The 27,287-nt window shown below is 58.2% G+C and overlaps 1 protein-coding gene across 1 annotated transcript in view; it reads left to right on the forward strand.

Moving 5' to 3' along the window:
- LOC138393376 (calpain-2 catalytic subunit) overlaps window positions 1-26,247 on the forward strand; it is a 36,598-nt gene extending 10,351 nt beyond the window's left edge. The window contains exons 3-21 of the mRNA XM_069484499.1: window positions 726-844; window positions 1,746-1,879; window positions 3,010-3,178; window positions 4,627-4,710; window positions 6,623-6,708; window positions 8,112-8,186; window positions 8,957-9,117; window positions 10,880-11,049; window positions 12,621-12,632; window positions 14,052-14,263; window positions 16,079-16,115; window positions 17,026-17,091; window positions 18,225-18,282; window positions 19,759-19,823; window positions 21,034-21,102; window positions 21,678-21,756; window positions 23,228-23,344; window positions 23,575-23,633; window positions 25,293-26,247. Of these exons, the coding sequence (XP_069340600.1) occupies window positions 726-844; window positions 1,746-1,879; window positions 3,010-3,178; window positions 4,627-4,710; window positions 6,623-6,708; window positions 8,112-8,186; window positions 8,957-9,117; window positions 10,880-11,049; window positions 12,621-12,632; window positions 14,052-14,263; window positions 16,079-16,115; window positions 17,026-17,091; window positions 18,225-18,282; window positions 19,759-19,823; window positions 21,034-21,102; window positions 21,678-21,756; window positions 23,228-23,344; window positions 23,575-23,633; window positions 25,293-25,316 (1,796 nt within the window). The 3' untranslated portion in view covers window positions 25,317-26,247. The remainder of the gene's footprint in view (window positions 1-725; window positions 845-1,745; window positions 1,880-3,009; window positions 3,179-4,626; window positions 4,711-6,622; window positions 6,709-8,111; window positions 8,187-8,956; window positions 9,118-10,879; window positions 11,050-12,620; window positions 12,633-14,051; window positions 14,264-16,078; window positions 16,116-17,025; window positions 17,092-18,224; window positions 18,283-19,758; window positions 19,824-21,033; window positions 21,103-21,677; window positions 21,757-23,227; window positions 23,345-23,574; window positions 23,634-25,292) is intronic.
- The last annotated feature ends 1,040 nt before the right edge of the window (window positions 26,248-27,287 follow it).

Genomic DNA, 27,287 nt, shown 5'->3' on the forward strand with positions numbered 1-27,287 from the left:
CACGGCACTCTAGTCTGGGCAACAGCGAGACCCTGTCTCAAAAAAAGAAAAAAAAATAGTTGTTGAACAAAGGAATAAATGAATGCGCGACTGCTGTTCTGCCGTGGGCACAAAAACGGTACAATTTCCCCGGGAGAAGCCATAGCCAAGGCCGGCAGGAAGAGACGCTGATTGTCACTAGTGCAGACTCAGGAAGGGGGAGCAGGGGGGGTGGCCCTTAAAGGCCCCTCTGGCCTCGGCTATGTGAGGGACAGAGCGGAGGTGGGACCGCGAAGCCAGCGCCACTCCAGGGACCTGCGATGGAGGGAACCGAGGGGTGATGTCACAGCCCCCGCCGGAGAGCCGGCCGCCTTGCACTGCACTTTCTTCTCCCTCAAACCCCCTTCAGAGCCTGTTTTCTCGGAAGCCCCTGCTGCCAGCTGGGTCGTTCGGCCCCCAGTGCGCCGGGCACGGGCTGGGCCCTGAGGATGCAGCTCGGCCACCGCCGAGTCCTGTGTCTTTTGGGGACGCATTTCCCGTCTCGGCGCAACCACAGCGGAACCAAACCCTTCTCCGTCTGCATCTCCCTCACAGGAGCCCCCACGCCCTCCGCCCCAACCCCCAGACGAGAACTCCGTCTGCTCAGGGGTTGTCTTGAGCGTCAACCCCAGAGGTGGGGGACAAAGTCTTTCACCCCCTCCTGGTTCTGGACGGCTGTGACGAGAGCTCCCTGTGCTTGTTCCCAGGTGACTGCTGGCTGCTGGCGGCCATCGCCTCCCTCACCTTGAACGAAGAAGTCCTGGCTCGAGTGGTCCCCTTGGACCAGAGCTTCCAGGAAAACTACGCAGGGATCTTCCACTTCCAGGTAACGCCGTGCTTGGCTCCGGCTTCTCAGCAGGTCCTGGGAGCTGGGGACAGTCCCTGGCCTGGCCGGGTTCGTCAGTCCCTGGTGTCGGCAGACTCCTGGACCAGTGCTCTTCTCCAGAGGACACTGGGCGGGAGCAGGAAGCTCCCTGGGCCCTGCGGGGACGGCAGGCGAGGAGAGAGGCAGCCCAGGGTGTTCAGGAAGTAACTCTCAGGTTTGAAAAAAAACCTTATTACTTGAGGTTTGAGACCAAATGTTACAGTTCTCTTCCTTTTCTCCTGGTAAATGAGAAATAATATTTTTTTTTTTTTTTTTTTTTTTGAGACAGAGTCTCGCTTTGTTGCCTGGGCTAGATTGAGTGCCGTGGCGTCAGCCTAGCTCACAGCAACCTCAAACTCCTGGGCTCAAGCGATCCTACTGCCTCAGCCTCCCGAGTAGCTGGGACTACAGGCATGCGCCACCATGCCCGGCTAATTTTTTGTATATATATATATTTTAGTTGGCCAGATAATTTCTTTCTATTTTTAGTAGAGACGGGGTCTCACTCTTGCTCAGGCTGGTCTCGAACTCCTGACCTTGAGCGATCCACCCGCCTCGGCCTCCCAGAGTGCTAGGATTACAGGCGTGAGCCACCGCGCCCGGCCGAGAAATAATATTTTAAAAAGCCCGCAGTGCCGGGCAGAATGCTGAAGAGGTGGGCGTGGGCTTGGAGGGGTGGACAAGTGCCACCGTCGGTTGTCCTTGCCCTCTTAGCGAGGAGCTGCCCGCGGTAGGAGTTACCGGAGCACTTGCTCCAGGATGGGCTCTCGGAACCCGCAAGGGGGCAGGGCGGGGGGCCGGGTGCAGCTGAGGCTCCAGCTCCTCCTGCAGCCCACCTCACCGCGCCCCCTCTGTCCTGCAGTTCTGGCAGTACGGCGAGTGGGTGGAGGTGGTCGTGGACGACAGGCTGCCCACCAAGGACGGGGAGCTGCTCTTTGTGCATTCGGCCGAGGGCAGCGAGTTCTGGAGCGCCCTGCTGGAGAAGGCCTACGCCAAGTAAGTGGCCGTCCCTCCCCTCCCGCTCGCCACGGCCTGCCCCCGCTGCCCTGATCCAGAAAAAGCAGGAATTAATCAAGGACCACCTTGAGTGGGAGTCCTCTTCTGTAGAAGGACTGCTTTGGCCAACGCTGGGCTCTGCATTCAAGGAGATACTTACGCACCGATAGTTGGCAGCTATTGGCATTTTGAACCAAAGGCACAGGAATCAGTCATAGTGCCGACTGCGCTGGCCTTGAGAAGGAACTCTGCTTCCTTGGCAGGACATAGTTCACGTTTTTATCGACTAAAAGGAGCAGTTTGGGCTAATGGCAAAACTGCCCATTGTAGAGATAGGAAAACTGTGGAACTGGCCCAGGATCTATGGTGTTGCTGATTAGATGCAGTTCCCCATCTCCTCCCAGCCGCTGCCCACCGGGTTGCCGAGAGGCGAGTTTGGCCAGTGCTCAGGGCCCCCTCAGCAGGAAGCCCCCGCCAGCCCCTCTCCACAGTGGCTTTGTCCTGGCCATGCTGCCTGGCTCCTGCTATTAAAGTGACTCCACTCCGAGGCAGCAAGTGGATCTCTGTTCCTCACAGCCCCATGCCCTGAAAGAGGGGTCATGTGTCACCCAGGCTGGAGTGCAGTGGCGTCATCATCGCTCACAGCAACCTCCAACTCCTGGGCTCAAGAGATCCTCCTGCCTCAGCCTCCCAAGTAGCTGGGACTACAGGCCAGCGCCACCGTGCCCTGCTAAAAAAACTGCTTTTGTTATTGAATTGTTGTCTTTCTTTAAGCTCTAAATGCCAAACAGTCAATTAGTAGACCTCTCTTTTCCTGTCCGGATGTAGCAAGAATCGATACAATACGGGAGGTTGGTCCAGATAAATCACTAAGGTCGTTCCAACTCTAAGGTTCTATGAGGTTTTTTTTAAACCTTCACAAAGTACCAGGGAAATGGGACCTGCGGACGTGACACCTTGCCTTCATGGGCACCCTGAGCTGGGGACCGAGCCAAGGAGAATGTGAGCAGAGGGTCCCTGGAGCATCAAACGAAGGGGACAGCAGGGGGAGGGCGGTGGGACTTTGAAGGGTGACGGCGTCAGCGGTGTCTGGCGTCAGCAGTGGCGGCAGCATCCACCCCCTCCTGCAGGGTCAACGGATGCTACGAAGCGCTCTCGGGGGGTGCCACCACCGAGGGCTTCGAGGACTTCACCGGAGGCATCGCCGAGTGGTACGAGCTGCAGAAGCCCCCTGCCAACCTGTTCAGGATCATCCAGAAGGCTCTGCAGAAAGGCTCGCTCCTCGGCTGCTCCATCGACGTGAGTCCAGGCTCCCCCCCTCCCCCCACCCCACTCCCAGGCTGCTCGTGCCCACGGGGGCTCCCACAGCGCCCAGGGAAACCCACCGCCCCCGTTTGCAACATGACACCCCCCTTGTTCGTGCGGGGCCAGTGGGAAACTTCCCTTCACCCTCTGAAAACTATCTGGCAAAAGGCAAATGAATAGGAGAGAAGCCACCCAAATTTATGACCATGCATGGGGAGGACAGAGTGACTGCCCGGCCATACGGGGGTGGGCAGGTGGTTACACACCCCCTTCTTGGGGGAAAGGGGGATGGGAAGCTGGGTGATTTCAGCGGGTAGTAAATGATTGTTAGGAGAATTCACTGGGCTCCAAGAGCATACAGTGGCCTGAGACAAAACCTGCCGGGCCTGCGGAGCAAGACAATGGTTTGTGACAAAAGTCTCTCCGGGTGCGTTGACAGACTTCAGTCTGTCTTCCTGGGACGTGAGTTCAGTTAGTGAAAAGTCAGGGAAGGGACCCAGGGCTGTTGTTTCAGTCTTTGGTGGGCTGGGGCTTCAGGCAGAGAAGGGAACTTCAGAGAACAACGTCACCCGGCCTTGGGAGGGACAGGGGAGGGGGGATTGGGGGAGGGGAGAGAGACCTTGAGGGGCTTCGGGTTCAGTTCAGCAGTGACAGCACCGTGTTTTGGGGTAGCGGCTTCTGAGCCCCAACATGCAACACACTGCTTATGGCCTGGAGGCCAGGGGCTGCCAGGCTGTGGGGTGCAGTGGATTTGGGGATGGTGCCCCCCTCCCCAGCCTGCGTCCCGCTCTCTGCCTGCCCTGAACACCCCCTGCCTGCCCTGCACCCCGTTCCCGGGCTAGCGCACCTGGGGGAGACCCAGAAGGCGCCGGGAAGAAACCAGTTCCTAGTAGCCTTGCGGGCAAACCTCCCCAGGGATGGGCGCTGGGAACCACGTCCAGTCCCCGGGCGCCCTGGGGACAAAGGCTGTGCCCGGCTCCAGCCCCGTCCCCGTCCCATCCGGGACGCTGGTTTCCGCTGGGGACAGAGAGAAGAAGAAGCCCCGGCTCTGGGGCCAAAATCTGTCAGACCCTCGAGGCAGGAATCCTCAACCCCCCCTCGGCCTTTCCTCCGTCTGCAACCTCTATGGTGACAGGCAGGGGACAGGAGCGGCTCTGAGGCGTTCTCAGTACAGCAGCAGCAAACCTGTCAGCCCCCCCCCCCCCACGGCCCCTGTCCCCTGTCCCGGTCCCTGTCCCCGAGCCCTTTCCCGCCCGCAGACCCGCGAGGCGCCATTCACGCGTCCGCGCCCCGCTCTGCCCTTTCTCGGGTTAGTCCCGGTTCGGCGTCTGAGCGCGGCAGGGCGGCCTCCAGGTGCGACAAAGGGCCTGTCCCCTGTCCCGGTCCCTGTCCCGGGGACCCCGCGAGGGCGGCGGCCCCGGGCTGACCGCTCCTGTTTCCAGATCACCAGCGCCGCGGACTCGGAGGCCGTCACGTTCCAGAAGCTGGTGAAGGGACACGCGTACTCCGTCACCGGCGCCGAGGAGGTGAGGCCCGGCCGCGCCCCCAGCCCCCATCCCCCAGCCCGGCGTCCCCAGCCCCGCCGTCCCCAGTCCCGGCGTCCCGAGCCTCGGAGCCCCCAGCGCGGCGTCCCCAACCCCCAGCCCGGCGCCCCCAGCCCCGCCGTCCTCAGTCCCGGCGTCCCCAGCCCCCATCCCCCAGCCCGGCGTCCCCAGCCCGGCGACCCCAGCGCAGGCGCCCCCAACCCCCAGCCCCAGTGTCCCCAGTGCGGCGACCCCAGCCCCGCCGTCCCCAGCCCGGCATCCCCGGCGACCCCAGCCCCCATCCCCCAGTCCCGGCGTCCCCAGCCCCGGCGACCCCAGCCCGGCGAGCCCAGCCCCGGCGACCCCAGCCCCGCGTCCCCAGCCCGGCGTCCCCAGCGCGGCGACCCCAGCCCCGCGTCCCCATCCCCCATCCCCCATCCCCCAGCCCGGCGTCCCCAGCCCGGCATCCCCGGCGACCCCAGCCCCCATCCCCCAGTCCCGGCGTCCCCAGCCCCGCGTCCCCCAGACCCGGCGTCCCCAGCCCCGCGTCCCCAGCCCCGGCGACCCCAGCCCGGCGTCCCCAGCCCCGGCGACCCCAGCCCGGCGTCCCCAGCCCGCGCTCACACCGCCCCCTGCCGAGCGCCCGCCGCGCCGCGCTGCCCCCTGGCGGCCGGGTCGGGTCCAGAGCTGCAGCCTCGCTCCGAGATCCGCTAAAAATAATGCACCGCCACTTTGCTTCTGGAGTGTTCTGTACTCCACAAAGCGCTTTCGCATTTGAGCGCTTTTCCGCTAAAGCATCATGCCCGTGTTCAAGTCTGATTGCCGCGTACCAGCGCTGTGGCCTGGACGCGTTACTTAACACTCTGTCCCTTAGTTTCATGTTTAAAATGGAAATAACAATATTAATGATAAAATCCACTGTAAGGATATGGTGAGTCCATGCAATGAATATATGTAAAGTGCCCGGACTGTGCCTGGCACATTGCATGTGAGTCGGCTGCTGTCCCTGCTGTTGTCACTGTAAATGCTATCAAGCAGCCCAAGTTCACTGTTAATTACAACACCCAGACTGGACCCCAGGTCTTCTGACCTGTCCAGTCTTCTCTGTTTTTTTTTTTTTTTTTTTATAGCTCTGCCCGCCCACACACATCTTTTTATTTTGAAAAATTTCAAGCCTACAGAAAAGTTGGAAGAATAGTGTAACAAATATCCAAACACTCCTCTAGATTCAACAGTTGTTGACATTTGGTCACATCTGCTTTATGTGTGTGCTTTTTTTTTTTTTTTTGAGTCATTTGAAAGTAAGTTGCAGATGTCGTAATACTTCGCTCCTAGCTACTCCACCGTTTATTGCCTACAGATAAGAACATTCTCTTACATAATCTCACGACTGTTGCCATGCCCAAGAAAATAAACATCAATCCAGTAACGGCACCTAATATAAAGTCCGTGTTTACATTTTCCCAGTTGCCCCAAACGTCCCTTCCCCTCCCGATCCAGGACTCAGTCAGTTTGCACACGCCGTGTGCACCTGTCGCCACCTGTGTCGTTTCCACAAAAGCTTCTCTGAGCTCCTGTGACAGAGGCACACCCTACTCTAGTCAGTTACGCCGAGTCTCAGAGGGAAAGGGCCAGCAGACGCTGGCGTGAGCTGCGTTCACACCCCGGGCTCAGGACAAAGGTTCAAGAGCCTGGCCCTCTAAGAACTGGATTGTGGGAACTTTAGTTCCCATTTTCCAAAGCTGGGCGGCCCTGAGGACCTGGGCTCAAGCCCCTTCCTCCTCTTGTGACCATCCCTCATGCACAGACTCAACCCCCCAACCCCCCAATCCCAGTGCCTCTGGGCTCTTTGGCCTGAATATTTCCAGGCCGGGGCTGAACTCAGCCTCTCCCTCTCCTTGATCTCACCCCGCAGGTTGAAAGCAGCGGAAGCCTGCAGAAGCTGATCCGCATCCGCAACCCCTGGGGAGAAGTGGAGTGGACGGGCAGGTGGAATGACAAGTGAGGAAGGCACCAGGTGCAGGGGGGCCTGGCTGGGGGGCGTTCTGCTGGCAAATCGGAGAGAGAGAGGAAGGGCCTGCATGCCATGCTGAGAAAGAAGGCCCTGGGGGCACAGGCCACGCTGAGGGGGCCTGGGGTGCAGGTGGCCCCTTGAAGGGTCTTTTAACCAGGACACCACTTCAGCATCTGGGGACCTTGTCACACGCCCAGGCTCACTCTGTGACGTCCATTCCTTCCACTGCCTCCTGGTGCGTCCCCTCCCAGCTCAGATTCACCCTTCTCTGGGGCCTTCGGGAAAAAATTCACCCGGCCTCCCCCCGGCCACTTCTTCCATTCCAAGGCTATGAATTTTGTGCCGAGGACCAGAGAGACACCCTCTGTTGATGCCCAGGGCTTACTGTGGGCCGGTTGGACCCGCAACTATTTGGGTAAACACTTGTTTGAGCGTCTCCTGGGGCTTCGGTCCTGCTCCTCCACAGCCCAGCACCTGCGGTCCCGCCTGCTCCCTGGCCTGTTCCCAGGCACCCTCGGCCGGGGCAGAGAGACACCCCCAAGGCTTCCTGCCAGCTCGGCTGCCGAGGCCTAGACAGGACACTCCACCAGATCTTCAGTTTTGACCCTAAAAGAGCGCCAGGCCCATCTCAATTTGGGCTGTGCTATTTCATCTCTGTCTGATGAGCTGTGTTCATTGTTTGGACTCCGCCTTGGCCCATCTTGCAGGATAGCTCGCCCTCTCACCTTACCCCCTTGGTTGCATCTATAGAATGTTCTAGACTCTTTAAAATGCTGTAAGACTGTGGTCCCCAAACCCCGGGCGGGCTGCATACTGCACAGCAGGAGGTGAGTGACAGGCTAGCGAGGGAAGCTTCATCTGTATTTACAGCCGCTCCCCATCGCTCACATCCCTGCATAAGCTCCTCCTCCTGTCAGATCAGCAGTGACACTGGATTCTCATAGACGCACGAGCCCTACTGTAAGCTGTGCATGGAGGGATCTCGGTTGCGGCTCCTTATGAGAATCTAACGCCCGAGGATCCGAGGTGGAGCTGAGGGGTGATGCTAGCACTGGGGAGTGGCTGCAAATACAGATCATCATTAGCAGAGGGGTCTGACTGTGCAGTAAATGTCATGCGCTTGAATCGTCCCAAAATCGTCCCCCGAACTCCCAGTCCGTGGGAAAATTGTCTTCCATGAAACCAGTCCCTGGTGCCAAAACGGTTGGTTACTGCTGCTGTGAGAGCCTGTAAGTGCAGCTCTTGGCCAGATGTGGGTTACTTCCCCCTTTCTAGAGTCTGGGCTCTCAGAGGTGAGACTGGATGTCCCTGTTCCTCAACACTGGGAAGACAGGAGAAGTCATTGTCACACACGCATTTCTCATGCCTCTCTCATTGCTTTGTTTTCCAGCTGCCCAAACTGGAACACGGTAGACCCGGAGGTGAGGGAAAGGCTGACCAGACGCCATGAAGACGGGGAGTTCTGGTAAGGCCGGGAGAGGCTCCGGGGCCTCGATGTTCTTTACTAGAAAACTGCTAGTAAGAGCGTCTGCCACAAGTGAGCTTATCACGTCGAGAGCCCAGAGGCGTGGGATCCTGGTTTTCTTATTGTTCTAAATCCACTGTAAGATGTCAGTCATTGAAAGGGTGGAAAAAGAAAGAAAAAACAAACTAACTAACTAACTAAATAAATTCACTATAAAATCTTGAACTTTAAAAATTCTTAAACCTCGTCAGTGTGTCCATCTCAGCCAAGGGGTTTATAAGCTGAGCAGCTTCCCAGAAAGGCCAAGTGGAATTCCTTCAGCAATGGTCAGGTCCCAAGGGGAAACACAAGGAAAGGTGGGGCCTTTCTCCCCACCGGTTCCTGGAGCTTCATCCCAGCCCCTAAAGAAGCCAGTGTGAGCAGCGGCCGTGTGTGCCCACTCTGAGGACCAGCTACGTCTCTGCACACGCACTTTACCAAATGGGACCTGTCTGTCGTCTCGTTTGGGATTCGTGGCTCCCATTTCTACAGACGAGAGTTCTGAGCTTCAGCGAGGTTTAGGTCACTTGCTCGAAGCCACCCAGCTAGAAAGTGGCAGCTCCAGGGCTGGAATCTGGGCCTTCCGACTCTGGGCCTGGGGCCCACCGCTCAGCCCCGAGACGCTGCCCTGCCTGGCCTTGACTGGCTCCTGGTCCGGCCTTGGCGGAGGGTCAAGGTTCGCCAGTGTGTCCTGTCGTAACCCGGGACGCCGGTGTCTCTGCTCTCGCCAGGATGTCTTTCAGTGACTTCCTGCGTCACTATTCCCGCCTGGAGATCTGCAACCTGACCCCCGACACCCTCACCAGCGACACCTACAAGAAGTGGAAACTCACCAAGATGGACGGGAGCTGGAGGCGCGGCTCCACCGCGGGCGGCTGCAGGAACTACCCGAGTAAGAGCCGCCGCCACGTGGCCCCCCCACCCCCAGGCCAGGCCAGGGCACCCCAACCCCCACCCTGAGGCACGACCCCAGCCTGGCAGCCCCCGGGGGAGGGGGTGGGGCAGCTCCTGCTCGCTGGGACCGTCTCTGTCTTCCTTCTCCCCGAGGCTCGGTCTCAGCACCTTCTCTCTCTTCTCAGCCCCGTCGCCTCCTGCATTCATTTGCTGCCCTCAGGTAGAATCCAAACTTGCTATCTCTGTGATGTCCTGTCCAGGCCTGGCGTCCCCGGCGCCCACTCTGACTGCCACCGTGCCCACCGGGGCGGAACTCAGTCCCCTTCACACCCACGAGCTCCTTCATCCACCCAAACCCAGGCAGCCGAGCTGCGGGGACCTCGGCCATGGCTCCCACTGGGGCCTGTGCGGGGCAGGCCCCTCTGTCGCCTGCAGCCCCCTCGTATGCCCGGTTCTCTCGGCAAACGTCCCCTGGGCCCCGCTCACGCGAGGGGAGGGTCTCTCCTCCTGCCCAGCCTTGCCCGATCCCTTTGGCTCTTCCGCCCTGACGGCTCAGTCCATCAGAACTTACCCAATCACCATGACAACTGCCAGTTTCGGAGCACAGGTCAGGTGCCAGGGACTGTCCTGAGTGTTTGATACACAGGCTGAGCGTCCCCAGTCTGAAAGTCCTCAATCTAAATTGCTCCAAAATCCGAAACTTTTCGAGCCCCAATATGACGCCACGAATGCAAAATTCCACTCCTGATGTTAAGTGACAGTCCCTGGTCAAAACAGTCACAGTCCAAACGCAGTCAAAACTTTATCTCATGCACAAAATTATTAAAAATATTACGTAAAATTCCTTATTGCTCTAGCTCAAGCACGCAGCCACTACGTGGGGGTTGCAGGGATGCTGGAAAGGCCCCTGCCCACCCCCCCCACAAACACCTCTCCTAGATCAAGGGCTGGCAAACTCTCTACAGGGACAGACGGTGAACACGTTTGGCCTTGTGGGCCATTCAGTCTCCATGGCAACTGCTCAGCTCTGCTGCAGCCAAAGGCAGCCATACTTAGCGAGTGGATGTGGCTTGTGTTTCAATAAAACTTTATTTACAAAACCAGGCGGCAGCCCGCGAGGCCGTAGCTGCCACCCCCTACCCAAGGTGGTGCCTTTAATTCCACAGTTAGAGTTTTATCCCATTCGGTGTGGGGAAGCAATGAGCACAATCCCCCTAAACGTGAATGAATCTCAGCTCCTGTCCCTAACGGGTGTTGGAAGTGGGGCGGGCAGGGACACCTCGGGGGTGGGCGAGGGGGTGGGCCTGAGAGGCAGGACACAGAACACGAGGCTGAATCTGTGCACAGGGTGTGCTGGCCCCGGGCTCCCTGAGGGGCAGGGGGCCGGCCACTGTGCAGGGAGAAGACACCGGGTCCCCCCAGCCAGGCCCATCTCTGGCCTCCGCGTTAGAGCCCAGGGAGGGGAAGGCACCACCTGCCTCCCGGGTGACAGAGCAGTGCCCACGACAAGCCAGTCCGAGGGCCAGAGAGAGAACTGCAAGGGGAAGCTTCTAGCCTGGTCTCCATGAGCTTCAGACACGTGCAGGCCGCCCTCTCTCCAGGGACCACCGCTGGGCCCCACCCGGCCCTGGTTCCTCTGTCCCCGCTGTCTCCTGCCATCTCCCCTCACCTTCCCCTCTCTCCCTGTAGCCTCCAAGCCCCCTCTCCCCGTCCCCCGGCTCGCCTGCTCAGGGCTGGCCCTCTGTCCCCTCTGGCTGCAGACACTTTCTGGATGAACCCTCAGTACCTGATCAAGCTGGAGGAGGAGGACGAGGACCAGGAGGACGGCGAGAGCGGCTGCACCTTCCTGGTGGGGCTCATCCAGAAGCACCGGCGGCGGCAGAGGAAGATGGGCGAGGACATGCACACCATCGGCTTCGGCATCTACGAGGTGCGGCTTCGGCATCTACGAGGTGCGGCCGAGCAGGGGCCGAGCTCCCGCCTCCCCTCCCCAGGGGCTGAACTGTCCTCGGGCAGGGAGCTCGGCGGCCAAGGAGCAGCCAAGCCACAGGCCTGGCGGGGTTGGGAGCAGCTCACACGGGGCGGCCCCCACGGCTGGTCTGGGGCACGGGGCGTTTCCAGAGCCTTCTCGGGGCCCCCACAGCCGCCTCCTGGGAACTGCGTTCTCAAGTGGCCTCCACCTGCCTTCTCGCATCCTCCAGCCTGGCGTGCTGGGCGGTCTCCCGACGCCCAAGAGCCACGCCAGAAATAGCGTGGGGGCGGCACTGAGCCGAGGGCACAGCTGGTCAGCGCCGGCAAAGGCGTGGCCCGGGTGCGGGGAGCGCGGGGACAGGGGACCACTGGCCACTGTGGCCTCCCCTGGGCTCTGCGGGCTGAGGCCCAGCTCCCTGCACAGACCACCCTCCCTCCCACTGCCCGCAGGTCCCTCTTCCCTTCCCAGCCGAGTTAAAGGAAAGCGCTGCTCCCCCCGCAGGCTGGGGCTGGGCCTGGGGCACCCAGAACGCAGGGACATGCTGGGCCCCTGGGCCCCCCCACCCCTGCCCCGACTCCTTTCTGCAGCACAGAACCTTCCAGGGCCCTGGCTTGGCCGTGGGAGCCGAGGGCAGGAGGCAGAGGCAGGGCAGCTGGACTGGGGGTGCGTTGGGTCTGAGGGGCGGCTCCTCCCCCGCCCTGCTCACTGGCAGCTTGAAAGGAGCCCTGGGGGGGTGTTTACACCACGGAAATCGGCACATGCTGCAAACCAGGGCTTCCGCCCTACCTGATTCCAACCCAGTTTCCCCCACACCGCGGGGAGAGCCCCGGCAAGGTGCCAGGGAGAAGGCTCTCTGCGCTCACTTGTCACTGGCACTGTGGTGACCTTACCCCTGTTCGCCCACCTGAGAAATGCAGCCGGGCAGCCGCCGTCGGTTGGAAACGTGCGCACAGGCCCGGACCCCTCAGTCTCTGAGCCAGGAGCCGAGGGCTTCAGATCTGGGACGAATCAGCTCCGAGGCAAATGCAAACACGCAGCCTCCCCGGCCCCAGGCACCACCTCGTGGGCTTGGAAAGCCTGTCACCGGCTCTCAGAGTCGGGCAGGACCCCGAGATCATTCGGTGATCGTATTTTCGAGATGAGGAAACCGAGGCCAGAGAGGAGGGTGACTCGCTGAGGGGAGATGCAGAGCCTGCTCCCTCCTGTGACCGGGCCGGGCCCCCTCTGTGGGCGGGAGGCAGGGTGGGCTTTGCGGCAGCTGGTCGGTGCCCTTGTACAAGTCGAGCCTCGGATCTGGGCCCTACACACTGGGAATGGTGGTACAGGCTCGTCCCCGTGGTTACCGTGTTATAGGAGGATTTTTTTTCCACTGTGGAGATGCTTTGAGCTCCTTGGAAAACAGTTACCCTGTTGGCTTCGTTGATGTCGCCAATGCCGCAGAGGGAAGGGAGCAGCCAAGGAGAGGACCACAGCTATGACATCCCACGCTGCTTCCCTGGGATCTGAATTGCGTCTCCTTTATCTTGCAGGTCCCGGAGGAGGTACGTCTGGCACGCGTGGCCCCGTCCCTGGGGGCTCGGGTCTGCCCACGCGTGAGGCTGGGACCGCTGGTACTCAGGTCGTGTCGTAAAGCTCGGGCAGGGGCTGGTGATGGGCTGGGAAGAAGGAGTCCTCGCCTCCTCCAGGCCCTGCTGAGGGTGCTCGGGTTCTAGATCTCACCGGTCTCAGCTCCGGGCAGGGAACCCCAGGAAGTCCCTGTGGGGCTTGCGCCTCCCTGCGACCTGGCAGAGGCCACACGGGGCTTGGTTCCGGGTGGACGTCCCCACGGTCCCAGCACCGCAGGAGGCTCTTCTCAGAGTCCTGTGTGGCTCTCGGAACAAGCCTGAATTGGGGAAAAAGACGAACCCTGCAGACTGTACTGTTGGATAACGTGAGAGCAAGAGAAAGAGACCGGGACCCAATTCCCAGGCTGTGTGACCACGGATAAGTCGCACACCCTCTCTGTGCCTGTTTCAGTAAAACCGGTCAACCGCCCACCTCGCCGGATGAGTTAGCTTATGCGAGCGCGCTTGGGCCCACAATCAGAATTAGCTGGATCAGCCGGGGTGCACGGTGGCTGTGACTTCACAGGTCCCAGTCATTAAACTAGACCCACCGGGCCCTCGACCCACCGGAGTGCGTTGCTGTCGTAGCAAGGCAGCGTGACCGGTGGCCTGTGGGCGTTTTTGGAAGCCACTGCAGGACATTTGGGACGGGAAGGGGAGGCTGTGGAGTGAATTGTGGAGTCTCATCTCACAGCGGCGTCTCTGCGTTGTGTGTTCCGGCCCCAGCCTTGGTCCGACGGCCACACTTGAGTTAGGAACCAGGACCTCTTCTCCACCCTGGTCCTGTCACTGCTTTCATGGGGACTCTGCGGGGATCTGGGGCATCTCTGCAGGGGGCTGAGGGGACGCGGAGCTCCCTGCTGCTCATGCTCTGAGTCCCCCAGTGGGCATTTGTGGTGGAAAGTTTGCTTTTTTTTTTTTTGAGACAGAGTCTCACTCTGTTGCCCGGACTAGAGTGAGTGCCGTGGCATCAGCCTAGCTCACAGCAACCTCAAACTCCTGAGCTCAAGCGATCCTACTGCCTCAGCCTCCCGAGTAGCTGGGACTACAGGCATGCGCCACCATGTCCGGCTAATTTTTTCTATATATATTTAGTTGGCCAGATCATTTCTTTCTATTTTTAGTAGAGACGGAGTCTTGCTCTTGCTCAGGCTGGTCTCGAACTCCTGACCTCGAGCGATCCACCCGCCTCGGCCTCCCAGAGTGCTAGGATTACAGGCGTGAGCCGCCGTGCCCAGCGCCCAGCCGAAAGTTTGCTTTTTGTCTAAAATGACCCAGACGTTGCCGCTGTAATCCTCTTGTCTGTTCGGGGCCTTCCCCTCCCTCCACTTGCGCTTCTTTCTCCCTCGGCGACAGTTGTCCGGGCAGACCAACATCCACCTGGGCAAGAAGTTCTTCCTGACCACGCGCGCCCGCGAGCGCTCCGACACCTTCATCAACCTCCGCGAGGTGCTGAACCGCTTCAAGCTGCCGCCGGGGGAGTACATCCTCGTGCCCTCCACCTTCGAGCCCCACAAGGACGGCGACTTCTGCGTCCGCGTCTTCTCCGAAAAGAAAGCCGACTACCAGTAGGTCCTTCGGTGCCTTCTCTGTCCCCAGCTGTCCCCGTCCCTGTCCCCGGCTCTGCGCCTTGGCCCCTGGAGGGCTCCTGACTCCTCCAAATGTCAGCTTCTTTCTCTGTGACACCTGCCTGCCTCGAAGGGTCAGTGTGGGGATTGGACGTTTTGAAGAATTTTCAGGGTTACATTCAGGTGGGAAAGGGCTGGTTATAGAGTATAGAATCTCGTTTTTCGGTTGTGTCTCTGAATTATCCAGTTGTCACTTTAGTGACCTGTGTTCCACCACCTGTGAGCCCGTCCCGTCATCTGGAGACGGGGGCAGTGTCGGCGTAAGTCCCTGTTGTGTCTCCAGGTCCCTCCTGGCGTCCTCTTGGGTCCCAGCTGTTGGGGACCCTTTTTGGCTGACACCACGGCTTCCTGCCGCTGTCCAGGTGGCCTCAATTCACAGTGGCATCTGCCGCTTTGGCTGCTGCCTCAACCACGTGTATCCGTTGGGTACTTGACTGGCAAAGGCAGCATGGACACTGGGCAACTGAAGCAAAGGAAATTCGCCGAAAGGCTGCGGGAGGCTCCCGGCTGCGGGGCGGGGCTGGGCCGGGAAGAGCAGGAGCCAGGGATGTGCCGGTCCCCGGGGCCTGCAGTGACCCCTCTGGCCTCACAGGGCAGGTGGGGAGGACCGGGCTGGGCCAGCCACCGGCCTGCCGGCTCCTGGCGGGGAAGCGGCCGCAGAAGGCCGAGGCCTGGACCTGCCCCGGCTCCAGACAGCGCAGGACAGAGAAATAACCGCCCTGGGGTGGGAGAGGAGACAGTGCCAGGCAGCTGGGAGCCGGCAAGTGCCACTAGGGCTGGCTGCAGCCCCTGCCACCAACAGGCTCTCACTTTGCTAAGCTCCCCACGGGGACGGTCCTTTCCTCTGAGCTCTCAGGACTTTGGAGGAAGCCTGGGGTGTTCAGCCCAGTCCTCACTGACAAAGAAACAGGATCCTGACCCAGTGGCTTTAGAATGACCCTGTCTTTTGTCAAATCCAGTCTCCCTCCCTGTCCCAGGGAAGCCTCAGTCCCCTCAGCTCCCTCAGCGTGAGCCGCCCACCCCGACGGGGCACCCACCCCGACAGGACGCCCACCCCGACAGGGCGCCCACCCCGACAGGGCGCCCACCCCGACAGGACGCCCACCCCCGATGGGACGCCCACCCGCAAAGGCTCTGAGCTCCCTGTCGCAGGGTGTTAACCCTTCTGCTCCAGTTCCCTCTGTCAGCACGAGAGGTCCCCTCCTTTCTTCTGCCAGGGGTCAGACTCCTGGTAGCCTGTTTAAGGTCGTGGGGGCCCCGGGAAGCCCCCCCCAGGCTTACACCCTCGCCGTGGAGCAGAGGGGCTGGCCCTGTCTGCAGGGGGCCGTGCACAGGACAGACGAACCACGGAGCTCGCACGCAGGCTCCGCGCCGCCCGCCTCTCCAGCCCGACACGGAGCAAGCACGCAGTAGTCTACACGGCCTGACTCTCAGCGTGAAAGTCTTGCCATGGCAAAGAGGGTTTCACATGGAACTTAAAGCCGTTCCTGAAAGCCGGGAACTGAGCGAGCTGTCTAGAGTCCCTCAGGGCGAGTCGATAAAGACCAGAAACTAAAAACCCTCAAACTGCCCCAGTGGTTTTGGTCCCGGCACCTCCCTGAGACCACGCCGGCCCGTGCTTCTGTGCTGAGGGGATTCGCTATCGCAGAAACTCGGGGTGCAGAGAAATCCCCCCCGGTCCCGCTGGATTTCTGCAGCGCTGCCTTCTAGCCCTTGCCTGCCTTCCCCTAACACACGATTCCCTCCTATTTCCAGAGCCGTCGATGATGAAATCGAGGCCGACCTTGAAGAGGTACTTGTCGCTCCCCAAATCCCACCCACCCCATCCCGGGCAGCCCCGAGCTGCGAAGCCAAACAGTCCGAGGGTTCAGGACGCCCCTGGGACTCTGTGGGCCCGAAACTAAGCAGACAGGCCTCCGTGCTCACTGGCCGCCGTCAGAATCCATCCGGAACATTCCAGCTAGGCTTTACGCTTCTGAGTCCCCACTAGAATACATCGTAAAAGGCCATGTGGGTTCAGCTGAACGTCCAGCTGAAAAAAATAAAATAAAAATTAAAGAAACCGGCCGGGCGCGGTGGCTCACGCCTGTAATCCTAGCACTCTGGGAGGCCGAGGCGGGTGGATCGCTCAAGGTCAGGAGTTCGAGACCAGCCTGAGCAAGAGCGAGACCCCCGTCTCTACTAAAAATAGAAAGAAATTATCTGGCCAACTAAAATATATATAGAAAAAATTAGCCGGGCATGGTGGCGCATGCCTGTAGTCCCAGCTACTCGGGAGGCTGAGGCAGGAGGATCGCTTAAGCCGAGGAGTCTGAGGTTGCTGTGAGCTAGGCTGACGCCACGGCACTCTAGCCTGGGCAACAAAGTGAGATTCTGTCTCAAAAAAAAAAAAAATTAAAGAAACCCAAAAATAAAAACAAAAGAGCCATTTGGGTTGGACGCTAGAGAAGATGCCCGTGTGAGAATTAAACTAATTCCTTCCCACGTGGTTTATATTCCTTCTCATGTGTTTTACCTTGGAAAAACACTCTCTTATTAATTCTCACACCGTGCTTTATCTCAGTCCCGATAACCTTGGAATTCAGGCCCAAGAGGGCGGGAGGACAGGGACCGTGGCAGGGGAGGGGCTGCGGGGACGGGAGGGGGACGCTGCCGTCATTGTCCGCCCTGACGCGTCCTCGTCTCTGCTTCTCCCCTTCCAGGTCGACGTCAGCGAGGACGACATCGAGGACGGGTTCAGGAAGCTGTTCAGCCAGTTGGCAGGGGAGGTGGGTGTCCCCGAAGGTGTGTCGTGCCGGGGAGAAGGCAGGGTGTGTTCCCAGGGGACTTCAGTTAAAGGGGGAGGAAACAAACTGAACAACAGCGACGAGAAATCGCGAACGTGACTCAGATTGTCCCCCCGAGACCTCCGCACGCCGAGGGGGCTCCCGTGCCCGTGGTCAGCCCCGGCTCTGACATTCCCGGGCTCCCCTGGTGGCTGTTCCATTTTCCCTGTTCCGCCCCCGCTGAGGCTGAAACTCGGCCCCTTGCCCTTGACTTCCACTCAAACATTTAGGGAGACGGAAGGTTTCAGATTTCCATGATGAACGCGACTTACAAGACGGTATTAGACTTCCCTGATCTTAACAAAACCCTTCGGCCATTTAGGCCCCTTGTGAAGTTATTTAGCCTCTTTCTTCCCAACAACTCCACAAAGAAGTCATCCTGCTTCGCTATGAGGAGTGTCTGTGCTCTCCGGTGTCCACCACCGAGCTCCTCCGGGTCCCCTCACTTGGCCAGAGGCTTGTCCCAGTGCTGAGCCGGCGCCTCTGCTCCCCGCCCAACCCCCCACCCGAGAGCCCCAGGGGAAGGGGACGTTGGAGTCCCCCTTCCTGCTGATTGAGTAACACACACACACCCACAAAAGCCAGCAACGACTACGGTCAGTCCTGGTTCTAAACACAGGCGTCCCTCCCTCAGTCACACAAATGCAGAAGTGGACAGAGGTCCCTGAGCTGCTCCGAGGACCCTGGCGTGGGGGGCCTGCTCCGTGGGGGGCCGGGCCGGTCCCTGGAGACAGGCGGTTCTAGGCCGTTTCACAAGAAGCCTGAGTTTTAAAGGATGAAGAAGACGCATTGGACAGGGGAAGTAGTGTGAGAGAACCGAATGCAGAGAAACCACAAACGGGTAGAATATTACTTATGTTCTGTACAGCAAATGCTGGGTGATCTCTACCCAGAGCGCACTGCACATTCAAACCCTGAAACCCGGGCTGTGTCGGTGCCACTTGGAGTGTGGCCCGGGGACAGCAGCACCCGCACTGTTAGAACTGCAGGTTCACAGACCTGCTCCGGGCCCCCATCTGCCCAGTCACTGTCCAGCTCCCCCTGGGAGCCGTAACGTCGTCTGGTTGTGTCCACAGGACGCCGAGATCTCTGCCTTCGAACTGCAGACCATCCTGAGGAGAGTTCTAGCAAAGCGTGAGTGTCCCCTCCTTGCTCACCCCCCATCCTGCTCTTTCCCCTGTGGGAGGGAACGTGGAAATCCTCCCCCTCCCTGCTGGCTGCTGTGCTAAACCGTCGCTCCCTAGGCCTGCGTAATCCCTGTCCCCCAACCCGCCTCCCAAGAGGAGGAAGGAGGTTCTGTGTGATGTGATGAAAAAGAGCAAAGGTTGCCAGGGGCCAGAGGTCACATCCGGGGTTCCACTAATTACCAGCTTTATGATCCAAACCACGCTACGTAACCTCTCTGACTTGTTTCCTTACCTGCAAAATAGGCGTATGACTGCTGACTTCGCAAGTGGGGTTGAGGCTGGGCGCGGTGGCTCACGCCTGTCATCCTAGCACTCTGGGAGGCCGAGGCGGGAGGATCACTTGAGGCCAGGAGGTGGAGGCTGCAGTGAGCTGTGATCGTGCTCCAGCTCGGGCAACAGAGCGAGAGCCTGTCTCATAAAAAAAAAAAAAAAAAAAAAAAAAGCGTGGTTGAATGTCTTCAGTGACATCCATGCCTGGCGCAGGGCTTCCCCGGGGCCAGCCCAGGTCTGCGCCTCCCTCCCTCATTTCCCAGGGAGGACGAGAAGATTGTGTTTACCCCTGAGGCCGCCAGGCACAAGTGAGGTCACAGGGCTCTCCAGGCCGGGGACTGAGGCCTCATTGTTTCTGCGCAGATGGAGGCGGGGTGGGCGGTGGGAAGAATCAGGCCAGGCCTGGAGTCGCCGGCTCCTTGCTGGGGCAGAGAATTTGCTTCTCACAAGCGTCTGAGCTCAGGACCCTGTCCCCGGCTGCCTGGTGGCTCCAGCCTGGGGCCCACAGCCTCACGCCTGCACCCAAAAAGGGGTCGGTGCCCAGAGTGGCAGCTTTGAGGCAAGTTGGGTTCTAACCTTTTACAAGGACGTAACCAAAAGGCCTGTCTCCTCCTGAATTCTGGGGGGAGCCAGATTCACATTGGTGACAAGGGTCTCAAGCCACCTGCCACAGCCAGCTAGAAGGGACTCATGGAGCGTAGAACGTAGCAGCTCACAGGTCCTCAGGTTTCGCAATCAGCTGGGGACAGGGACACCCCAGAAACGTGCAGTTCAGGCAAACCTCTTCCTCTCCAGGGCTCGGCCCAGAACGAACACGCCCGCCGTCTGCTCTCTCCCCGCCCGCCAACCAGGGCTGACTTCCCACCCTGCGAGCGCTTACCGGCCCAGCCGTTTATCATCATTTTATTGATTTAAAAGCACCTTTAAGACCCTGTCTGCCCGTGACACACACACAGACAAGTCAGGGACACGTGTGACGTCCCCTGCACCGGCCCGGTGGCAGCCACTGGCCACGTGCGGCTGTACAGAGTGATTTCGGTGGCTGCTGTACTTGGAGGATGTAGATAGAGAACATTTCCATCACCGTAGAAAGTTCTACTAGAAAGCATCGTTCTGGAAGATTCTCCTGTCACGCTCACTCTCTGTCTTTCAGGCCAAGATATCAAATCAGACGGCTTCAGCATCGAGACCTGCAAAATCATGGTCGACATGCTGGACGTACCCTTTCCTGCTCCGAGGGACAGTGGCTGGGGGGGAGGGGGTTGGGATCTCGCGTGGAAAGACGCAGACGTGTCGCCCTCTCTCCCCCGGGAGCGGCCGGTCGCGGCGACCTCCCTTACTAGGGAAACTGAGTCCCCCACCCACCCCGACAGGCACATGCAGGTCTGCCGGGCGGGGCAGGAACTTCCGTCTGCCCAGAGCAGCTCGAACTTGTTTCCTGGGTGACGGAGTTTCCGTTGCTTCCCCTAGGAAAATATTCCCTAAACCATCGTATTTCTGACGGGAATCTGTTCTGTCTGGTCAAGATTTTCTGCTCGGGCGGGCGCGGTGGCTCACGCCTGTAATCCTAGCACTCTGGGAGGCCGAGGCGGGTGGATCGCTCAAGGTCAGGAGTTCGAGACCAGCCTGAGCAAGAGCGAGACCCCGTCTCTACTAAAAATAGAAAGAAATTATCTGGACAGCTAAAAATATATAGAAAAAAAAAAATTAGCCGGGCATGGTGGCGCATGCCTGTAGTCCCAGCTACTGGGGAGGCTGAGGCAGGAGGATCGCTTGAGCTCAGGAGTCTGAGGTTGCTGTGAGCTAGGCTGACGTCACGGCACTCACTCTAGCCCGGGCAACAAAGCGAGACTCTGTCTCAAAAAAAAAAAAAAAAAAAAAAAAGATTTTCTGATCAATTTGTAGGCAAGGGCCCACCTCCGTGAGCTTTCTCCCTCCCCTGGGCTCCAGCTCCTTCCTGTGCCACCCACCTGTCCCCAAGGCAACCTAGTCCTCCGTGTCCCCCCTTGTTTCCGAAGCTTGATGAGAAGTGACGGTAAGGGACAGTCCGAGCCTGTGTGAGGTTTCAGGTAGCAGACTCTCGGCGTACACCCGCTAGCTCCCTTCGCAAAAGGCCTCTGAGAATATTCCAGAAACAGTGAGGGCTCGGCCGCTGGGAGCCGTCTGAAGCCCTCTGCGCACCACCTGATGGCTCATTTTTAGCCGGATCTGGGGTGCCCACAGCACCCCCAGACTAAAACAGCGACCAGGGTCAGCAGGGAGCCGGGAGGGCTCGAGCCCACCCTTCCTCCCACCCAGGGGGTTTGGCCCGTGGGAAAAGCAGCAAAGGGTCCTGCAGACCCTCCTTGTGCCGGCTCATCAGATGGTCCCCAGAGAGGACAGGCAGGTGACACCACGCCCAGGTGAACCCTTTCCTTGACTGGCGCAGTCGGACGGCAGCGGCAAGCTGGGGCTGAGGGAGTTCTACATTCTCTGGACGAAGATTCAAAAGTACCAAGTAAGACCCCGGGGAGGAGGGGGGCGCCCAGGAGGGGCCGGGGGAGCGAGCGGGTCTGTCGGGAACATTCCGTGCACACACGTGAAGACGCAGCCGCTCCAGGAGGTGGGAAGCGTTTCCTAGAGGAGTGGAATTTTGCCCAGGGCGGAGCTCAGACGAGGCCGGGCAAACCCAGACACAAAAGCGGGAACAGGGACCTGCCACTGAAGTGGTCTGTTCCCTTCACGTGACCATGGGGATCCCCGAAAGGCCACCATCAAGGGTTTTCCGGAAAGGTCGTGTGGCCCCTTGGAGTTGGGGTTTTTGACAGCTCAGATGCAGAACTGATGTAAGGCGAGAACATGAGCCTGTGGGAGTTGGCGAATTCGCTTGAGGGGCGTATTTGCAAAGCAGCTCACAGAAAACGGCAAAATCTTATTAGCTATTTAAGGCAGAAACATGGGAGATTCTTCCCAGGCCCAACGAGAGGCTTGGAGCTGCGAAAACCTCACCCCAACTGGACACCTGCCACGGAGGTAACTTGCTACCTATTTTACTCTGGCTCATGGTTCTTACAACTATTTCGCACTTTCCAGAAAATTTACCGGGAAATCGACGTAGACAGGTCTGGTACCATGAATTCCTACGAAATGCGGAGAGCGTTAGAAGAAGCAGGTAACCTTTATAACTGTTTCTTTCCTGTGTTTGTTTTTTTTTTTTTTGAGACAGAGTCTCACTCTGTTGCCCAGGCTAGAGTGAGTGCCGTGGCGTCAGCCCAGCTCACAGCAACCTCAAACTCCTGGGCTCAAGCGATCCTCCTGTCTCAGCCTCCCGAGTAGCTGGGACTACAGGCATGCGCCACCATGCCCGGCTAATTTTTTCTATATATATTTTTAGCTGTCCATATAATTTCTTTCTATTTTTGGTAGAGGTGGGGTCTCGCTCTTGCTCAGGCTGGTCTCGAACTCCTGAGCTCAAACGATCCGCCCACCTCGGCCTCCCAGAGTGCTAGGATTACAGGCGTGAGCCACCGCGCCCGGCCCTTTCCTGTGTTTTATCTACCTGTAGAACGGTGAACACTTTGTCTGTACCAGACAAAACAAAACCTGGTGAGCTGTAGAGTAGGTGCTGGGTTAATACGAACACATCCTTTTCGTTCCCCCATCAAAGACCGATTGTAAAACGCAACGCAGTCCAGGGTGCTCCGCCGTCCGCGCCGTCTCGAACCCAGGTTTCCTGCGGAGCAGCCGGGCAGGGCAAGCTGGCAGAGCCAGTCTCGACAGACCCCCCACGCTCCTCCTTCCCGGTGCGGGGCTGGTTAGGCCAAAGTGGAAAGAATTAGCCGTCAATATAAAGGACGCGAGCCTGTGGTCGGCCAGGTGTGCTTTGGGAACACACGTGACAATGTGAGGTTGTTCACTCTATCAGCTGGGATATCCTGCCGCAGCCGAGACCCCCAGATAACAGCAGGTTAATAAGGTCCATCTCTGTCCCGCACGGCCATCCGGGCTCCCGAGGTCCAGGGCTGGGATGCGGCTTCCCGCCGCGAGGGCCGAGGCTCCTTCCGTGTCTTCACCAGCCCTCAGAGGGGCCTGGGACAGCTCGCCACCCCGCCACGTGCGGCCAGCAGGCTGACGGAAGAGCTCCTTGCCTTTAAGGGTTCACATGTCACCTCTGTTCACACGTCCCATGGGCCAGGCTGTGGTCACGAGGCCCCGGCTGGCTGCCAGGGAAGCCGGGAAGTGCAGGGCCGAGGCAGCCTGGGCCCCCAACATCTCCCCGCTGTGGGAAGGGGGAGGATTAATCTAGTTGACCAGGAACAGCGTCTGCCGTGTAGATCCAGGAAGACGCTGGTCTCCAAGATGATTCAGAGCAAAACAGAGGAGGGGTGGTGGACAGGACCACGGAAACGGGAACAGACAGCAAGAGTCGCGTGTGTGAGCCAGCGAGGAACAGGCAGGGCGGAGGTGAACAGTTTGGAAACAGAAGAAACAACAGAAGGTTCCGGCTTCACAGAATAAAACCCGTCTCCTAGAAAAGTGGCCAGAGCACAAAAGCAATTATAACCGTAATTTAAATCGCCACGTTCGCTCCGTGGCCTCTGAGCAGGTGACCCTCAGCGGTCACCCTGCTCCCTTGACTTCAGGTTTCAGGCTGCCCTGCCAGCTCCACCAGGTCATCGTGGCCCGGTTTGCAGACGAGGAGCTCATCATCGACTTCGACAATTTCGTTCGCTGTCTGGTTCGGCTGGAAACGATGTTCAGTAAGTGGGTGTTTGGGGAGAGGCCCGTTTCGGTTCTCTCGGTGTCACAGCGGCCGGCCGTCCACCTCGGTGGCACCACCTGGCCCAGGGACAGGTCCCTCCAGGAGCTGAGAATGCAAATCCCTCTTTAGTGTCAGGGATTTCCAGGAGGGAGGGAAGAGCGAGCTGTGGCTAACGTGACGTCTGCCCCGGGTCACTCGCTCACGACACCCTCTCCGCCCCCTCCACAGAGATATTCAAGCAGCTGGACCCCGAAAACACCGGGACCATAGAGCTCAACCTCATCTCCGTGAGTCAGCGGCTCACACCGGGGCCTCCTCCCGAGGGGGTGGGGAGGCGGTGGGGGCAGGAAGATGGCTCCTTGGGTGACCTGCTTTTTACAGTTTCGCTTAAACATCTGTCGGTCCGTCGGGGACAGGCCTGTAAACGGTCCCGAGATCCCACAATGCACTCGAACTTGCGTTTGTTTCCCAGCTCCCTAATGATTCTCAAATCCAAAGCAACACACCTGGCCCCCCGTTCCCACGAGCTTTGACTTGAGTCTACGCAAGGTTAAACTGAGAAGAGGGTGAGATCTGCCATTGTCAGAACAGACCTACTGAAAATACTTTCTGAACAAATTACTTTTCTCTACTTCCTCCCCCTTTAAAATTAACAGGAGTAAGTTAGTTTGCCATTTCTAGTTATTGTGCTCCTGTGTCCAGAACCCCAGCCAGGCCCAACTCTGAGATGATCCTCACTCCGAGTTAAGTCGCTGTCCCCACTGCACAAAGAGCAAAGCACAAAGTGTTCTCCCGTCATCCCGATGACAGGAAGTTCTCTCCCTGAAAGAAAGGAGCCAGGTGGGATATACGCCGAGGAGCCCTCGGCCCCGGTCTCCGTTTCCTCTCTACTCGGGGAGGCCACAGGGGGCTGGCGAGGGGCCGTGCCGGGTGGGGATGGCAAAGGTGTCACTCCTACCTGCACGGGACAGAGGAGGAGAGTGGACAGGAGCACAGGTCCGAGGTTCTGGCAACTCTTTTCCTTGAAATTTGAACTCTGGAGGAAGCCAGAAGCTAAATATTAGTGACTGCCTCACTGCAGTTATGCATTATAAAGCACCTTTACCCAGCTGGAAATGTAGCTTATCTGGTTACAAATGACGCAAACTTGCTTAACACTATGGATACATGTAGCTTGGGAAATACCCCGCCCCGGGACTGCATCTGCAGTAGTCCAGACAGTCGTGACACAAAACGTGCTGTGTGTTAAGTCCTGGAAGCTCAAGGCTTTTTGTCGTCTTGCCGGATATCGGGGTCCACCCCGGCCCCCGGGGTCCACCCCGCTTGCCCTCTGGCTCCCCCCCCCACCCCCAGCCCTAAGCCTCCCCTCTCCCAGGTCCTAGAGCTCCTCACCTCTAGCAGCCTTTGCTAAGAGTGACCAGAGTCCAGAAAACCTCCGCTTCCGTCTGCAGGGATTTCCAGCCTTGGCTCCAGGTTACGCCGTGTGGGCAGCTTTGCAAACGTTTGGACGTCCAGGCCATATCCCAGACCTGGTCAATCAATCCGATTAAAGTTCCTGTGTCACTCTAATAAAGAATTAAGGCAGAAAACCACGGGTTTCAGGGACAGCGACATCCCTAACTAACTTCTGATGTGATGCTCTGTGGCAGAGATGGGAAGATGCCGATTTATTTATATGTGGTTTGAATTTCACTTTTCATGTATGCCGTCAACCCCGTAATACGATTCACGACCACCTGATTCAAATAACACAGAGACTACTGACCTTCTGTAAAAGGCTCGACGCTAGAAATTATGTAGGGAAAAAAATCTAAGCACACTGCTATCTTAGCCCTTGATCAGCTTTTCCGGTACAGCAGTTTTTCAGAATAATCTGCAGGGACTCGAATAGCCTTTCATTTTAAAAACCGTCACTGAGCTGACTTCTTTTTCTCTCTTCCTCACAGTGGCTCTGTTTTTCAGTACTTTGAAGTTAGAACTAACCTGCTCGAAGACGTCTCGTTGATAGAAAATCGGCCAAGGACTAAGCTCCCACAAAAACACTCCGTATTGGACCTCGAAATTATGGGAACATTTACTTAAATGATTGATTATAGCTGCAAATAATGATACTGTCTATTGGAGATAGAACTTTCACATATCAAAGGAAAGGATTTGCATATTATCATACTAAATGCACGTGAGTCGCTTAACCCTTGGTAAGCTCAAAGCAAGCTTTAAATCTGTAAATGGGATACACTTTTTACTTTTCCACACTTTCCTGTTTATAGCAATATTAAATTAGGAAAAAATGCAGGGAGGTATTTAACAACCAAGCAGACATTAAGCCAATGGCAAAGGCCACAAAGCCCTTGCTGGGAATACTTAACGCAACTTCAAGTTTAAAAATGCAGCTGTTGCATCTACCAGACAGCAGCCGGGATTACCGTTTCCAACACACTGGGGAACAGAAGCATCATGAAGCGATCTTGTCAAGGCATCTGAAGAATCCAGGTGAGAAAGCAAACCTGTGTCATTACGAGAGACAGGTTTTATATGACACTGATTGGCAATAGCAGATCGTTCTCAAACTCAAGTTCTTGACCGCATCCGGCCTGATGCATCTAGTCTTATAAATGCTAGAGGGACTCTACTCTTGACCAGCTGAGGCAGAGCACTAAAACCAGGAGTCCAGGTTGCAAACCAACTGTGATAAAGGACAAAGCAAGCTGTCTGCCACCTCAAAACTTTATGGACATCGCCACCGTCAGCGTCTGTCCGTGGAGTTAGAGGAGACATCGCTTAGCAGTTCTGGTGGGAACGGCACAAGCTTGTTTCCTGGCTTTACTTTGGGTAATGCTAGCGACATTGTAAAACTATAGCCTTGTTGCCTTATCTTCTCCCAAATGTCCTGTTAAATAAAGAGTCACCCCAGGCAACCACGTCTCGCCCTGTCCTCCTTCCTTCCTCTGCGGGTGCACCCAAAGGAAAAGGCATCTGACCTGTCATTAAAATGTGCAACTGTAAAATGTTTTAAACATCCAATTCAGAAACTGACAGTTTGACCACCCCCAAGGGCAGCTCTGATTTCTCCCGAGTGTGGGTCTAAGGAGGCGCAGGGACCCACGTGCCTCTCAGGAGCTCCCTGCTCTGCCTGCCTCCTGCAGCTCCCCCGGACCAGCCCCCACTGGCGAGGGAACGAGCAAGGGGGCTGAGAACACGTGCGGATCTGGTCACTGGGCGGCTGCTGGTGGTCCTGGAGGAATCGTAAAGAACAGGAAAGATGTGAGATGCCTTGAGATGGGCCAGTGCCACCCTGACAGTCCTGAAAGGACAAGATGATTTCCCAGACTTCACGGCCGTGAGCCGACGTCCGTCCTGCTTGCCGGGTGGATTCCGAGGGCACAGAGGAGGTCGCAGCGCAGGAACACGTAGGAATCCCAGTCCACTCGGGCACGTGCTTTTCTCTGTCGGGCCGCACAGGTTTCAGGACGGCAGTCTAGATGCCAAGACTGACCCGGGACTGAAGGTGGGCAGGGGGGTGTGGCTGAGGGACCAGGTCCAGAGGGGGCAGAAAGGAGGCCCCTCCGCACCCGCAGAGGCTGTTCCAAACCTGGGCTGCGGTGCAGGGGGCCACTTTGGTCTGCAGAGCTGGCCTAGTTTACGACTTCACTTTTAAAAGCCTATTCGGGTCGAGATCTAAGAGACAGCATTAACAAAAGCAGTAAGGCGTATGCTTATCATAGCAAATTTAGAAAAGACCGAGGAAGAGAAGGGGAGGGGGTTTACCAAGCATCCTGGGGTTTCCCACATACTGTAACCTTCGTCAGTGCCTACACGTTACAGGGGACAACACAGATAAGCAAAGTGAACCTCAGCTTTCCCACCCGGTCCGGACTCACCCTGACCTAAACCCTCCCTGCCGCCCGGCCGGAATCTCTGCTCTGCATCGCAGCCTCAGA

This window comes from Eulemur rufifrons, chromosome 11, assembly GCF_041146395.1.
Source record: "Eulemur rufifrons isolate Redbay chromosome 11, OSU_ERuf_1, whole genome shotgun sequence".
NCBI lineage: Eukaryota > Metazoa > Chordata > Mammalia > Primates > Lemuridae > Eulemur > Eulemur rufifrons.